This window comes from Cebus imitator, unplaced genomic scaffold (assembly GCF_001604975.1).
Source record: "Cebus imitator isolate Cc_AM_T3 unplaced genomic scaffold, Cebus_imitator-1.0 Scaffold87, whole genome shotgun sequence".
Lineage (NCBI taxonomy): Eukaryota > Metazoa > Chordata > Mammalia > Primates > Cebidae > Cebus > Cebus imitator.
In genome coordinates, this window is record NW_016107402.1 from 5806676 (window position 1) to 5823075 (window position 16400).

The window sequence follows — 16400 nt, forward strand, 5'->3', positions numbered from 1 at the left end:
AAAAAAAAAAACACAAAAAAACAAAAAAACACAATAAGATACCACTTCATATCTATTAGAATAGCTATTATCAAAAAAACAGGAAATAGTGAGTCTTGGTGAGGATGTGGACAAACTGGAACCTTTATATATTGCTGGTGAGAGTATAAAACCATGCAGCCACAGTGGAAAAATATGGTATATACATATAATAAAATATTCAGGCCAGGCGTGGTGGCTCATGCCTGTAATCCCAACAATTTGGGAGGCTGAGGTGGGTAGATCACAAGGTCAGGAGATCGAGACCATCTGGGCAGACAAGGTAAAACCCTGTCTCTACTAAAAATAACAAAAATTAGCTAGTGTGGTGGCATGTGCCTGTAATTCCAGCTATTTGGGAGGCTGAGGCAGGAGAATCGCTTGAACCTGGGAGGTGGAGATTGCGGTAAGCCAAGATCGCGCCACTGAACTTCAGCCTGGCGACAGAGCTAGACTACGTCTCAAAAAAATAAATAAATAAAATATTCAGACATTAAAAAAAATGAAATTCTCATATGTGCTACAACATGGACGAACCATAAAAACATATGGTAAATGAAATGTCTGGCACAAAAGGACAAATTTTCTATGATTCCACTTATATGAGATATCTGGAATAGGCAAAGTCACAGACAGAAAGCAGAATAGAGGTCACCAGAGGTTAGAAGAAGGGGAGAATGGGGAGTTATTGCTTAATGGGTATAGAGTTTTCATTTGGAATCATGAAAAAGTTCTAGAAATATACAGTGGTGATGTTATACAATATTATGAATGCATAATAGCACTAAATTGTATACTTAAAAATGGCTAAAATGGTAATTTTATGTATATTTTAGACAATTAAAAAATGAGTTCTCAGTTTTTCCTAAGAAATATATCAGAAATTTATTTTTCTTCTTCACTCCAAACCTCTGACAAAAGGGGAAGAGAGGCTTCAAATACAGCCTCAGTTAACCTATGTCTTATCAATGGACTCACTGTTAAACATATATTTCCCCTCATTAAATAACAGCACTATAGAAAAATAGAAAACAAAAAGATAATACAAAAACTCCATTTTTAGTACTCTACAAGTCCTTCTGGTCTTTAATAATGAAGTCAAATGTATGTCCATAATAAACTCAAATAGTACTATACCACAGAATAAATCAGTGCCAGTCTCATTAATAAGTTACCAGATCTGTTTGTGTCTTACAGAAACTTGGCTAAAAGCACTCTAGTCCTTTTCCTTTTAATTTTCTTTTCCTCTTTTCTTTTTGAGACAGAGTCTCACGCTGTTGCCCAGGCTGGAGTGCAGTGGCCTGATCATACCTCACTGCAGCCTCAACCTGCCAGGCTCAAGTGATCTTCCCAAGTAGGTGGGACTACAGGTGTGTGGCTAATTTTTGTTGTTTTTTTTTTTTTAAGAGATGAGGTCTCACTATGTTGCCTAGGCTAGTCTCAAACTCCTGGCCTCAAGCAATCCTCCCACCTTAGCCTCCCAAAGTGCTGGGATTTAGAGGTGTGAGCCACCGCACCTAAACCTTTTAAAATTTTAAATAGAGAATAGTGTGACATTACTTGTAACTCCCTCTATTTTCTGAATATAATGAATTGTTTCTGTTTTCCTCTGGAATATACAGAATAATTTGTTTGTTTGTTTGTTTTTACATTTTTCTTTTCACTTGGCCAATTCAGTTTATTCTCTTCAGGAATTAAGGGGCACACAACATAGTCCACATTATCTCTGTGAGCTTCAAAAACATGCTTGATAAACTTAAGAAGTGGGAAAAAACAAAGCAGGCAACTCAAATGGGTTTATTCTCATACTTCTAATTCACTGTCTTGGGAAGAAGTGGCATCAGCTTTCCTTTTGCCCCGGTTCTTGCTAGTCATGTTTTTCCTGGACTGATCATCAGCATCTTTATTTGTTGTAGTCTGGGACAAAGATGGGCTTGTAGAAGGGTCTCCTGGAAAGGAAAAGTGAGATATATGTTGTCAGTAGTCACAGGCTGTAAGAATCAGAGCAGGAAGAGGGTTAGCAGACTCTCTGTCCTTGTGAGTCATAATGCAGGGATAAAGGTTACAAAGCTAAACCTTACATAAGAAATTAGGAAATGTACATCTAGGCATTGAGCATCAGCACTGGCTAACGTCGGAAATTATAACCAGACTTTATATGCTTCCCCCATGATGGAAGAAAATATCAATCATGTTGTTTTGCCAAGAAAAAGCTGAACCTGAATCTTCATGGTCAAACTTCTAGATCGGAGTTTCTGACCTTGGCATAACTGACACTTTGGACTAGATAATTAATTGTTGTGGAGGGATGTCTCGTGCATTGTAGGATGTTTGGTTAAGTAGTATCCTTAGCATCTACCCACTAGATGCCAGTAGCACGCCCCTACCTAGTGTAACAACCAAAAATGTTTCCACACATTGCCAATCTCCAGATGAAAACAACTGTTCATTCACCAATTCACAATAAAATAGAGAAGGCAGCAGGACACATTAAACCACGTTATGAGGATATAACTGTTAAAATTCAGACTGGGAAACAGTATGGGATAAACTCTCCAGTTTCTTCAACAAACAAGAGGGGGAGAAAAAGAGATGGGAGATTTATAGGTTAAAAGAGAAATCAAAATACCCATAACTACCAATCACAATTTCTGGGCCTTATTTAAATCCTAATTTCCCCACCCTCAAATTTTCAATTTATTTATTATTTCTATTTACTAATGAGATAAAAACTGTATACACTTTACATTGTTTTGAAATATGTATATACTGTGGAATGGCTTGAATCCTGATTAAACAAAAAGGGAAACAAAACATAACACTTGTGAGAAAGCTAGAAATAGAAATACATTTTGGTACTTGATGATATTAAAAAATTAAGACATTATTAGTATTGAACTTTTAAAGATGGGATAATGCCATTGTGGTTAAGTTGACGAGTACCTATTCACCTTTTAGAGAACAATGCCTGGAATCTGGGGAGGGAACTAGATATGTATAGCTAAAACAAAATTGCCCATAAGTTGATAATTGTTGAAGATGAATGATGGATATGTATGTATTCATCACATTAGCCTTGCAACTTTTCTCTTTGTTTGAAATTCTCCATTATTTAAAAGTTAAAATTGTTATGAAAAACAAAGGTATTTAGAAAAATGACTTTAAAAACTTAGTTTTCAATCAACACTAGCAACCATCTGTATGTCCACTTATCAGACTGGTAGGGTGAACCGCATAGAAAACTGCTCACTTGTTACATCGCACTGTTTCTAAACATGCATCAGTGCCAATGATAAACAGCACTTTCCTCAATGAGCTACATGGTGGGAAAACCAACAACCAAATTTTTTTTTTTTTTTTTTTTGAGACAGAGACTCACTCTGTTGCCCAGGCTGGAGCACTGTGGTACAATCTTAGCTCACTGCAGCCTCCGCCTCCTAGGTTCAAGTGATTCTTCTGCCTCAGCCCCCTGAGTAGCTGGCACTACACGTACGCACCACCACACTCAGCTAATTTTTGTATTTTTAGTAGAGATGGGGTTTCACCATGTTGGCCAAGATGGTCTCGATCCCCTGACCTCATGATCCACCTGCCTTGGCCTCCCAAAGTGTTGGGATTACAGGCGTGAGCTACCGTGCCCAGCCGCTAACAACCAAATTTTCATTAAATATAGAGATAAATAAAAACTGTGTGTGTGTGTATGTGTGTGTGTGTGTGTGTGTGTGTGTGTGTGTGTGTATTAAATGTGTCTAAGCTTTTATGTCAAAGGTTTTTAAGTTGGACATTGTAACTCATTGTTACACTTCAGAGCTGTGAACCTCCTGAAATTGTAGGTTAAATTTTATGTATTTCTCTGAGAGAAAAGGACCATGCTTTTCTCAGAATCTTAAAGGGATCCAGGACATAGAAAGAACTATGGCTCTGAGGCCTTAGCAGCAGTTCAAAACCTGCACAGACTAAAACTGGAGTCCTTCAACTTTTACAAAATATTACAACATGCTGAAGCTCCCGGTGACAAGTGGGTTAAAGCTACATGGCAGAGTAAGAATCAGAAATGGTCTTTTAGTTCTTGATACTTTTCTGTTCTGTTCTCAGCATCAGGTATACATTCAGCCTACCCATAGCCTGCTTCCAATATTTAAATACTCCTCACTTGAGAGGGAATGCCAACAGTATGGTAACAATGACTTAAGCCAGAGCAAAACTATGCTTACCATTGCCTAAAAGTACCTGTTGAATGAAGTGACCATAAGCCAAAGTTTTCAGAGCTGCAGTGCTTACCAGAGGAAAGTCTCTGTGCTGCAGGTGCAGGCACCATGACACTAGGCTTCTCCGACTGGTATGTGGTCGCTGCTAATGTGGTGCCCTCGGCATCACTGTTAGTCTGACCTGTGACTCCAAAGTTGGAGCTAGGGTAGCAGGCCTGGTACTGATTCTGACCAAGAATAGTATAGGTGGGATAATCCTGCAGGCCAAAGGAAATAAGAAAACAAGACTCGTATAGCATACATTAATCTCAACACAAGACACTTTCTTCTCCCTGTTATTCATAATTATTTTCCTGAAACATTAATTTGACTTCTCATTTACCTATCTGACAGTGTCCAATCTAAATCAATGATTTTCAAAATGCATTCTGTGGAAACCTAAAAGTCAAGAGATATCCCAGGAGCAGTCTTTGGATAAGGAGACTACTGAGAGCAAAGGATCCTCTGTATTTTCATAAACATATACATGATGTCCCTTTTTCTACTCCAACAGCCTCTTCCCCCAATTTTATGTACAAAATTTTTAAACAGAATTTGAAGGAAACATTCTACTCTTTTTTTTTTTTGAGATGGAGTCTTGCTCTGTCGCCCAGGCTTGTGTGCAGTAGCATGACTTCAGCTCATGCAACCTCTTCCTCTCAGGTTCAAGCTATTCTTCTGCCTCAGCCTCCCCAGTAGCTGGGACTACAGGTGTGCGCCACTATGCCTGGCTAATTTTTTTGCATTTTTATTAGAGATGGAGTTTCACCACGTTGGCTTGGCCAGGCTGGTCTCCATCTCCTGACCTCATGATCCGCCCACGCTGGCCTCCCAAAGCACTGGGATTACAGGCGTGAGCCACCACACTCTGGAAATGAAATGAGCAATTAACCATGGTAATCCAAGATCAAAGGGGAAAATACCAAAACATGGAAGATGATAGCAAAAAGGAAAAGAAATTATTCTCAAAGAATTTGAGAAATGAACAGATTGGGTAAGGTTGTGAGAAAAATAATGAAAGATGTCTGGTCTGATTTTAGGCCCATGTTTATTAAGAAAAATGTAGTGTCACTGACAAGAATTAAAAAGCCATAGAGAAAAGTGGTTTTACTTCTGGAGGACAAAGAGACAGAAAAGGGGCTGGAATAAAAGTCTGATTTTAGATATGGTGAATTTAGGGAAACAGCAAGACATTAAAGAAAAAAAAAGTCATAATCAGTTGGAAGCCTGTAAATGTCATGAGGGAGGATTAGAATCTTCATTTTAGCGATAGTAGATGGACATTATGTGGTTAAACATTCCTGTGGATGAATTAATTAACATGTGGAGTAACTAAATAGAGATCGTCCACGTTCAAAGACAGGATCAAAAAGAAAAGCTATGAAAGGGAAAGAGACAGTCCTTAGAAAAATAACAGGTACACAGATGGGAACTCAATAAATATTTGTGGACTAAAAGAATAAACACGGCTGGGCATGGTGGCTCACACCTGTAATCCTAGCACTTTGGGAGCCAAGGCGGGAGGATCACTTGAAGTCAGGAGTTCGAGACCAGCCTGGCCTGCATGTGAAACCCTGTCTCTACTAAAAATATAAAAATTAGCTGAACCTGAGAGGCAGAGGTTTCAGTGAGCTGAGATGGCACCACTGCACTCTAGCCTGGGCGACAGAATGAGAGAGACATCTCAAAAAAAAAAAAAAAGGCAAAAACAGTAAAATACTAAAAAAAGAACCAGAATAGTAATGTTAACTGTAGCCAGGAAAAGATCCAAGGAGACGGTGGTGATAATTGCTGTAGAGAAAACAACAAAATAACAAAAATCAAAAACTCTAGAACACTGAAGGTGTTACCAGTGATCTCCTAAGCATAAAGAGTTAATATAACAGCGATCAAGAATAGACCTCAAAAAATTCACAGAGAATGAGTTCTTCATTCCACAAATATTTATCAAGTGCATTTGATGTAATGGCAGACGTTTTTCTATACTCTGGCAATATGTAAACGAACAGAATAGAAAAAAAAATCCCTACCTTCATGTAGCTTACATTCTAGTAAGGGCAGAGTATTAAGTGAAGACAAACATAGTAAAGGAACAGACATAACCATATTCTAGAGAGACTCAGCAGAGGAACAAGAGAAACTAGATGGTAGTCTAAGATGCCATCCAGGGTCCGAGTTCTGAGGGTATCCAGAAAAAGGTCTCCACAGCCCATACTCTTCCTGGTTGTTTCTTAAATAGGCAAACTGACCATGGAAAGAAGAAGCATGCTAGATGAACTTTATCAAACAGAATGAACAAAAGTAGCACCATACCTGGTTTGAGATGCTGGCTACTGCTGCTGGAATATTGGCAATTGCAGAAGAAGTAGATATCAGGCTGGCATTTGTGCTTGAAGCTAGAGGATTGATGGGGTTAAAAGATATAAAGATATTATGTAAAAAGTCAGAAGAAACTGAAAATAGATGTGTCTTAAGTGAACAGATTTACAAGGAGATAAACAACATTGGCAAAGGAAACATATACTTGTTTTGCTTTTTAGCAAAACAAGGAGTAGCTCAATTTACACTTGGTTAAAAACAAACACTTCAAACATCTTTCTGTTTCAACTTTAGTCTTCAATTCTTCTTTCTAAAGGCCTAAAAGGACATATATATACAATTCACAGCTCATACTAATAATACCAATGAAATTAGAGCTAAATCCAATTCCTCCAGTCCATCTTCTCCAGAGGCTGAAAAACGACTCACCTGCAATGTGGCATACTGTAAAGCAGTAGAGCTCTGATAAATCTTACACTGTGAATTGTTTACTGTCACTTGCCCCAAGTTATGCCTTTCTTAATACAACATAATTACTTGAGAAAAAGAACTGGTCCTCCAAATTCCAAAAGCATTTAGATTGCTTCTTGAGTTCTCTACTCAAATAATGGGTTTCTAATGTGGATCAATAAACACAATGATGTGGCATTTAGAGACTTTGGCAATGAGCCTGGAAAAACTCAGAAAATATTAAATATTATTGTAGTCAGGTAAAAATGTACCTTATATGCTACTTGGGCTGTCTTAAGTAATTTGGGGCCAGGTGTGGTGGCTCATGTTTGTAATCCCAGTATTTTGGGAGGCGGAGGCAGGCAGATTGTTTGAGGCCAGAAGTTTGAGACCAGCCTTGCCAACATGGTGCAACCCCATCTCTACTAAAAATATAAAAATTAGCTGGGTATGGTGAGCATGGGCCTGTAATCCCAGTTACTCAGGAGGCTGAGGCACGAGAATCACAAGAACTCAGGAAGTGGAGCATTCAGTGAGGCAAGACCACACTACTGCACTCCAGCCTGGGAGCAAGACTGTCTCAAAAAAAAAAAAAGAAAGAAAGAAATGCTCATTTCCATGCATATAAAATAATAAAGACAAGTAATTTGTTTTATACCCCTTCTATCATAGATTCATTCCACTAAGGTTTTAATCAAAACATCAGTGACTAGCATTGACACAATGACTTCTCAGGTGAACAACATAACTGGTATTATCAGTACTGTTCTTAAACTCCTCATCTTCACTTATCATAAATACACTTAGACATAGTTCCTATTGCAGATACACACACCATATGGGTTCACCATCAGGTAGACCTGACTAACTGACTACCTGCTGCATTAACAACAAGTCCTCCAGAGTGAAAATTAGTAAGAAAACTTCCACTGAGAACAGGGCAGGAGAACAAATGCAACAGAAACTTAAGTGCTCTGGTCAAAATCAGAGAATTTTCATCCCTTTCCCTAAGGACACTCTACTTAGAAGACAGTCTAGAAGAGAGTAAGGTCAGTTACAGTTATTGCTGCAACCCCAGCATTAAGATGAAGAACCTAAGACAAAGAAGAGTTGAAATAACTTGTCCACAGCAGCAAAGCTAATGGAAGATAACCAAGATGACAACTTGTATCTCCCAATTCTTCATCCAGTGCTTCTTCCTCAGAGTCAGTAGCTAAGCTAGGGTTCAAATTTCCTAACTATGGCCAGGCATGGTGGCTTATGCCTGTAATCCCAGCACTTTGGGAGGACAAGGTGGGTGAATCACCTGAGGTCACGAGTTTGAGACCAGCCTGGCCAACATGGTGAAATACCCTGTCTATTAAAAATACAAAAATTAACCAGGTGTGATGGTGCATTGCCTGTAATCCCAGCTATGCAGGAGGCTGAGGCAGGATAATCACTTGAACTTGGGAGGCGGAGGTTGCATGAGCTGAGATCGAGCCACTGCACTCCAGCCTGGGCAACAGAGTCAGACTCTGTCAAAAAATAAATTAAAAACAAAAACAAAAACAAATTTCCTAACTATCCAGAGTAACTTTATTTTCTATAGTACTCTTTGCTCCAGGGGAAACTAAAAGACTCTTAAGGGCTTCCTTTCTTAAACATTAACAAATAAATGAAATAGGTTTTATAACTTTACAGATGGTATTTTCTTTCAACCAATATTCACCTTCTTTTCTACTGTGGCTTAACCCACCCTTTTTCCTAAAAGGAAGCACCACAACATGACAATACACAAAGTAACTGACTTTGTAAATTGTTTTAATCATTCTTGTAGGGAAAAAATTTTGAATAGTTTCCAGATTCTGTTATCAGTACATTATCCTAGGCAGGCCTGCAATAAAACAGACTGAACATAGGTGATTTAAGATGGGAAAGAAAATAAAGAATTGATTTGATCTTTTAAATTTATCTTCCCCAGCAAGTCCATTTTTAGTTCAATTTTCTTCTGGCCCTGGTCCTGGCATTTTCTCTTTTTCACCTATTGATCTTTAATTCTGTCCTTCTCCATAACTTAATTCTTTCTTTTTCTTTTCTTTTTTTTTTTTGTTTTGAATGGAGTATCGCTTTTGTTGCACAGGCTGGAGTGCAATGGTGCAATCTCAGCTCACTGTAACCTCCACCTCCCGGGTTCAATAATTCTCCTGCCTCAGTCTCCCAAGTAGGTGGGATTACAGGCATGCACCACCAAGCCCAGCTTTTTGTATTTTTTTTAGTAGTGACGGGTTTCACCATGTTGGTCAGGCTGGTCTTGAACTCCTGACCTCAGGTGATCCACCCACCTAGGCCTCTCAAAGTGCTGGGATTACAGGCATGAGCCACTGCTCCTGACCACTTCTCCATACTTAATACTGGTTGGAGGTACAACTCAGTCATATCTGATCTCTATGTACATGAGGGAAAATGTACTCTGAATGATAGGGTGGCTTTAGAAATTTAACAATTTTCAAACCACTTGATGAATTGGACTGGAGGTAAAATAGTAGAACTTACAAACAACTGGCCATACACTCTTATTATATCCCTGCTAGAAAGTTTAATGGCTTGATTAGCTAGTTGATAACTCTGAGTTTATAATAAGTACTATACTGAAATCACAAATTTCTCCAAGCAGTAGTTGGCTTGTATTATAGGGGATCTTGGTCTGGTGACCCAGAAAGTTCATAGGGCTTAATAACACTTTTTTCTTCAACTAAGCCAAATTATTTCTAACATGTGCCACTCATTCATTCAGCAAACCAGTAAGTATATCAGGGTCAACTATGTGCATAGAAACCACTCCAGCTGCTGAAGGATAAGATAGTAAGACAAAGTCCTGGCCTTCAAGGAGTTTCTAGTGAGGGAAGTTAGTCAATAATTAAATATTTTTTAGGCTCTTGTAACCACCATAGAACCCAAGGCAAACTCACCTAAAAATGTACACAACCACTGCCTGCCCTACCACACATTGAGCTATGACTAAAAAGCCAGGCATTTTTTTTAAAGTACAGATTGTGTGTGTGTGTGTGTGTGTATGTGTGTGTGTGTACAAAAACAATATTCAGTTGCAGGTTTAAAAACAAAAGCAGCAACAATTAACTATTCAACAAAAACCACAAATTTAGAGAATCAAATAAAACTCAAGTGGTAGCTCCTATTATTATATATGTAAAGGCTGCTAGCTCTCCAAATGCTAATGGCATGGCCAACTGTTTTTGGACAGCCCTCACTCCTGTTTTGACAACAGAGCTGCAAAAACTTGAAAGACACCACTTTTGAGAACCAGACCCCAGTAGATGTCTGCCTAATATAGTCAATATACAGATACAGCTTTGAACAGAAGACCATGGTTACAGAATGCTAAGTGGCACAGCTGCACTAAGTGAGAGCACTACAAAGTTAAAAGGTTCATTCATGCATTAATGGCACATAAAAGTTTGTGCACGATTTCATTTTTACCTACCTCTCTAATTTTATATCATGTCACTCCACCTCCTTTGCTCACACTGGCGTTCTTTGAGTTACTCAAAACCAGACAAGCCTGTTATCATTTGAGGACTTTTGCAATATTGTTCTCTCTGCCTGGATTGTTCTCTCCATCGCTCTTGCCCTCTCAGCATGATGGCTCCTCAGCATGACTCACTTCCTCAAAGAGGGTCTCTTTCACCTGTTTATTAAAACTAAGACCTTTTCTGTTTTCCTAATCATAACGATCAATTTTTTTTTCAGAGCACTTATCAAAATGTTATTTATTTGCTTGCTTGTTTTCTTCCCTTCCACCACTAGTCTGTAAGATCCATAAAGGCAGAATCTTGCTATCTTATGAACTCCAGCATCTAGCAAAGCACCTGGGATACAGCAGGTGATGGTCAATCAATATTTGTGGGATTCATACACATCAATCTTGTGTGCACTAAGTGTGAAGGGCAAAATCATTATTTTCTTTTTCTATTTTTTTCTGAGATGAAGTCTCACTCTGTCGCCTAGGCTGGAGTGCAGTGGCGTGATTTCAAATCACTGCAACCTCTGCCTCTCAGGTCCAGGCAATTCTTGTGCCTCAGCCTCCCAGAGTAGCTGGGATTATAGGTGGCTACCACCACACCCAGCTAATTTTTGTATTTTTAATATAAAGAGGTTTTTTTTAGCATGTTGGTCAGGCTGGTGTCAAACTCCTGACCTCAAGTGATCCACCCACCTCAGCCTTCCAAAGTACTGGGATTGCAGGCGTGAGTAACCATGCCCAGCCTAAAATCATTATTTTTTGCTAGAGGCTAACAGTTAGGTGGGTTCCTAAAACTTACTCTCGGTACTCTCTTACTCTCAGTTGTGAACATTACTGACAATTCTTGATCCAGTAGAAACTGTACATATTTTAAGTTAAAACTGATTGACTAAGTGGGTCATTCATTCACGTAATCATTTATTTAGCAAATATTTATTGAGTACCTACTATGTGCAAGCACTGCTCCCCACAAGGAGCTTAGTAAATCAAAATAATAAAAATTTCCTAATAAAAGATTCTTATTGTTGGAGTGGAGATTTACAGATCAACAAGGGACAGAGTTTAGAATGATCAAGGCTCAAGAAATCAGTAAGAACTCATGTTTAACTTAACACAGATACAGATTACTACATAAAGAAATATTTATAGATATGTATTTACATGCGTTAGTATACACACATATATTTCTTTGCTCTGTTAGCTGAGAAAGCCTAGAAGAAATGTCACCTGACACCCCAGTAGCAATTAGCACCCCTCAAGCCCAGATCTTTTTTTTGAGACAGGGTCTCACTCTGTCACCCAGGCTGGAGTTCAGTGGTACGATCACAGCTCACTGCAGTCTCTACCTCCTAAGGCTCAGGTGATCCTCCCACCTCTGTCTCCCAAGTAACTGGGACTACAGGCATGCACCACACCACACTTGACTAATTTTTGTATTTTTTGAAGAGATGGGGTTTTGCCATGTTGCCCAGGCTGGAAGCCCAGGTCTTGGTTTCTAATACCATTCTTTCCAGTAAAAGGAACCAGGTCTCCTTAAAAAAAGTGGTTGATAATAGGACTTGAATAGGTAATATAAAAGATGAGCCTGGGGCATCTTGTAGTACCAGGAAGTTAAGGAAGTGCTGGGGAAGAAAAACAACCAAAAACCAAAAAAATGAGAGTATGTATGTCAAAAGGCATAGGAGCCAATTGAAAGAGCTCCCAGTGGCCAAACTAGCAAAATAAATAATGTGATACTGGATTATAACCCCAAGTATAAATTAAATATCTATGAATCCATAAACAAATGACTGAATAAATTAACAAACTGAGGAGAAGAGACAAATCTGGACAGAAGAATTCCAAATACATTATGTAGATATTCTACCGTATTCTTGTGGCTTAACTGGGGTGGGGAGAGATATTCTACCATAAAGGATGGAAAGCAAAACTCCTTAAGTGTGGGCTGCACGTAGTGACTTCTATCCAAAGAATACAGTATGGAAAGGGAGGAAAAAGTAACTTTATGGAGAAAACTGACAAATACTACTGCAAGTAGGTAATCAAGGTCAGTTCAACAGTCATAAATAATGATGATTGTACAGCACCTTACCTTTGTGACCTTCCTCCTTAAAATCCATAACCCCAGTGTAATAATGAGAAAAACATCAGACAAATTCTAAGAATGGGGCATCTTAAAATATACTTAGACCAGTACTCCTCAAAACTGTCAAGGTCATTAAAAGCAAGGAAAAGTCTGAGAAACTACAAAGTCTAGAGCCTAAGGGGACAAGATAACTAAATATAATGTGGTATCCTGGATGGGATCCTGGAACAGAACAAGGACATCATATAAAAACACAGGAAATCCAAATAAATTATGGACTTAGTTAATAATAACATACTAATACTGGTTCATGAATTGTAACAAGTATAATATACTAACGTTAAGACGTTAGTAACAGGGGAAACTGTGCAGGAGGGGGGATAAATAGGAACTTTTTGTACTATCTGCTCAATTTTTCCATAAATCTAAAATTATGAATAAAAAAATAAAGTCTAGGTCAGGTGAGGTAGTTCACGCTTGTAATCCCAGCACTTTGGGAAGCCGAGGCGGGTGGATCACTTGAGGTCAGGAGTTTGAAACCAGCCTGGCCAACATGGCAAAACCCCATCTCTACTAAAAATACAAAAATTAGCCGGGCATGGTGTCGTGTGCCTGTATTCCCAGCTACTCGGGAGGCTGAGGCAGAAGAATCACTTAAACTCGGGAAGTGGAGTTTGCAGTGAGCCGAGCTTGCTCCACTGTATTCCAGCCTGGGTGACACAGCAAGATTCTGTCTCAAAAAAAAAAATCTATTAATAAATTTTTTTTTAATTGTACTTTAGGTTCTGGGGTAGTAAAATTTTTTTAAAAAATCTCCATATCAAAGACAGATTATTATTGTTACCAATGACACTAGAGTACAAAGACATTCATTAGAAGACTGAATTAGGCTGGGTACAGTAGCTCACGCCTATAATCTCAGCACTTTGGGAGGCTAAAGCAGGCGGATCACCTGAGGGCAGAAGTTTCCGACCAGCCTGACCAACATGGTGAAACCCCATCTCTACTAAAAATGCAAAAACTAGCTGGGCATGGTAGTGGGTGCCTGTAATCTCAGCTACTAGCGAGGCTGAGATACAAGAATCACTTGAACCCAGAAGGCAGAGGTTGCAGTGAGCCGAGACTGCGCCACTGCACTCCAGTCTGGGTGACAGAGGAAGACTCAATCTCAAAGAAAAAAAATAAAAATTGAATTAAAATTAATTTTGAAATTTCTGAAATTAATTTTGCCACTTGATATTATTTAACCAATTAAAACATCTCAGCTGAAGAAAATGAACAAAGACAGGGCCACAGAGTCACCAGATACTCTAGGAAAAGGATGATACCACAGAATTCAGATCTACTCATTCAAAACATTTTTATGAGCATACAAAGACAGTCTCTTCTCATTATGGATAGTACCACTGAAGTACAAACTAAAGAAAAGGTTCTGATTAATCAAGCCAGAAACAGATTAGGTTTTTGAGACAATTTCCCTAACTACCCCAGGGAGGATGAGCTGCTGTCAATTGGAGAATGCCTGGGGTGGAATGAATGAATGTTGCTGTTTTGAATACTTAAAAAATTGGGTAAAGAAACAGCCCTCAACAGCTAACATTCATTAACCATGCTAAAAAGAAAGGGAAAAACAGAAGTGAGGAGAGTGATATCAATAGTGGTGAACTTAAGTAATTTCAATCTTCCAATAATACTCATATTTCATTTTATCCAACTGTTTTTCTAACAATTTTTTCATCAGAATAAATGGCAAAAATTGATAACTTAATGGTTAACTTCTGCCTTAATTTCTACCCTGTGCTAATGAACAAAAAAATGTGCCGATAGATTAACCAGAAAAAGGGAGGATAAGTGAATTTAGATATTTGTTAGTATAGGTTCTTAATTATGGGAGAGTTGATACTGATACCCTGACCTCTATACTGAAAAGCATAAATATTATACTCATGCTATGGGGTCAGAATGCCTAGCTAATATCCTGCCTTAAATATTTGCTAATTTTGTGACTATAAATAAGCAACTTAGCTTTTCTGTGCCTCAAGTTCCCCCTCTGTAAAATGGGGTTATCAGTACTTCCCTCATTGGATTGTTGTGAGGATTACATGAGTAACACCTATTCACTGATTAGAAAACTGTCAAGAGCATAGTAAGCACTTCATAAATACCTGCAATTATCATTTAATAGCAAAATGAAGGAAACCAGGTTAACCAATCTGAAAGAAGAAAATGTTCTAATAGAGACCAAATAAGAATAGTGATTAATGAAGTTTAAGGGATATTTTCATGACTGATTTATTTATTTATTTATTTATTTAGAGACGGAGTCTCACTATTTAATTTAGAGATGGCGTCTCACTCTGTCACCCAGACTGGAGTGCAGTGGTGCCATTTTGGCTCACTGCAACCTCTGTCTCCGGGGTTCAAGCAATTCTCGTCTCAGCCTCCTGAGCAGCTGGGACTATAGGCGCCCACCACCACACACGGCTAATTTTTGTATTTTTAGTAGAGAATGGGTTTCACCATATTGGTTGGGCTGGTCTTGAACTCCTGACTTCATGATCCACCTGCCTTGACCTCTCAAAGTGCTGGGATTATAGGTGAGAGCCAGCTCACCTGGCCTATTTAATTTAATTTTTTTTTTCAAGACCGAGTCTTGTTCTTGTTGCCCAGGCTGGAGTGCACTGGCATATCTCAGCTCACCGCAACCTCTGCCTTCCAGATTCAAGTGATTCTCCTGCCTCAGCCTCCCAAGTAGCTGGGATTACAGGTATACGCCACCATACCCAGGTAATTTTGTTATGTTTAGTAGAGAAAGGGTTTCTCTATGTTGGTCAGGCTGGTCTCGAACTCCCAACCTCAGGTGATCTGCTGACTTTGGCCTCCCAAAATGCTGTGGTTATAAGCATGAGCTACTATGCCCAGCCTCATGACTCTTAAAACAATGGTCCTAACAGACCCCAAAGAGGTGATTCCTCTTGTTTTATGAGGGAGAAACAAGCATAGCTATCACGTTCCTCAAATTCTAGACATAACTACAGAGGAATGGTGGTTTTACATTTTAGTAGCATGTTATTAATATAAGAGAACCCTTGGTCTTCTTTCACAACCTAGGTGGAAGTTCTAAACAGGTATTAGAAGAGACTTAGCAACTAAACTTACCTGTGGTTGGACCCAAAAGGCCTATCAATATAGAGAAATACTAGGCCAGGTGTGGTGGCTCACACCTATAATCTCAACACTCTGGAAACCTGGGGTGGAAGGACGCTTGGGCCCAGAAGTTCAAGACCAGCCTGGGCAATATAGTGATAACCCACCTCTAAAAAAAAAAAAAAAAAAAAAAAATTGAAAAAATTAGCTGGGTGTGGTGGTGTGCACTTGCAGTCCCAGCTACTGGGGAGGCTGAATGAAAGGATCACTTTAGCCCAGGAGGTCAAGGCTGCAGTGAGCCGTGATCACGATACTACAATCTAGCAAGGCAACAAACAGAATAAGACTGTCACAAAACAAAACAAAACACCATAGAGAAATACTCTATAAAAACGAAAGGGAGAGTTGGAGAAGACAGGCAAAGTCATTCTCTCAAGTTTCTCCCTCCTGGTTTGGGCGCGGTGGCTCACGCCTATAATCCCAGCACTCTGGGAGGCCGATGTGGGTGGATCATGAGGTCAAGAGATCAAGACCATCCTGGTCAACATGGTGAAACCCCGTCTCTACTAAAAATACAAAACATTAGCTGGGCATGGTGGCGCGTGCCTGT

The 16400-nt window shown here is 39.1% G+C and overlaps 1 protein-coding gene across 7 annotated transcripts in view; it reads right to left on the reverse strand.

Moving 5' to 3' along the window:
- The window catches only part of EYA3 (EYA transcriptional coactivator and phosphatase 3), a 109917-nt gene that overhangs the window by 33578 nt on the left and 59939 nt on the right, over window positions 1–16400 (reverse strand). For all 7 annotated transcript variants that reach the window (XM_037740718.1, XM_017534739.2, XM_017534732.2 and 4 more), the window contains 3 exons: window positions 6579–6661; window positions 4300–4483; window positions 1828–1967 (listed from right to left, as the gene is read on the reverse strand). In XM_037740718.1, coding sequence (XP_037596646.1) covers window positions 1828–1967; window positions 4300–4483; window positions 6579–6661 — 407 coding nt within the window. The remainder of the gene's footprint in view (window positions 1–1827; window positions 1968–4299; window positions 4484–6578; window positions 6662–16400) is intronic.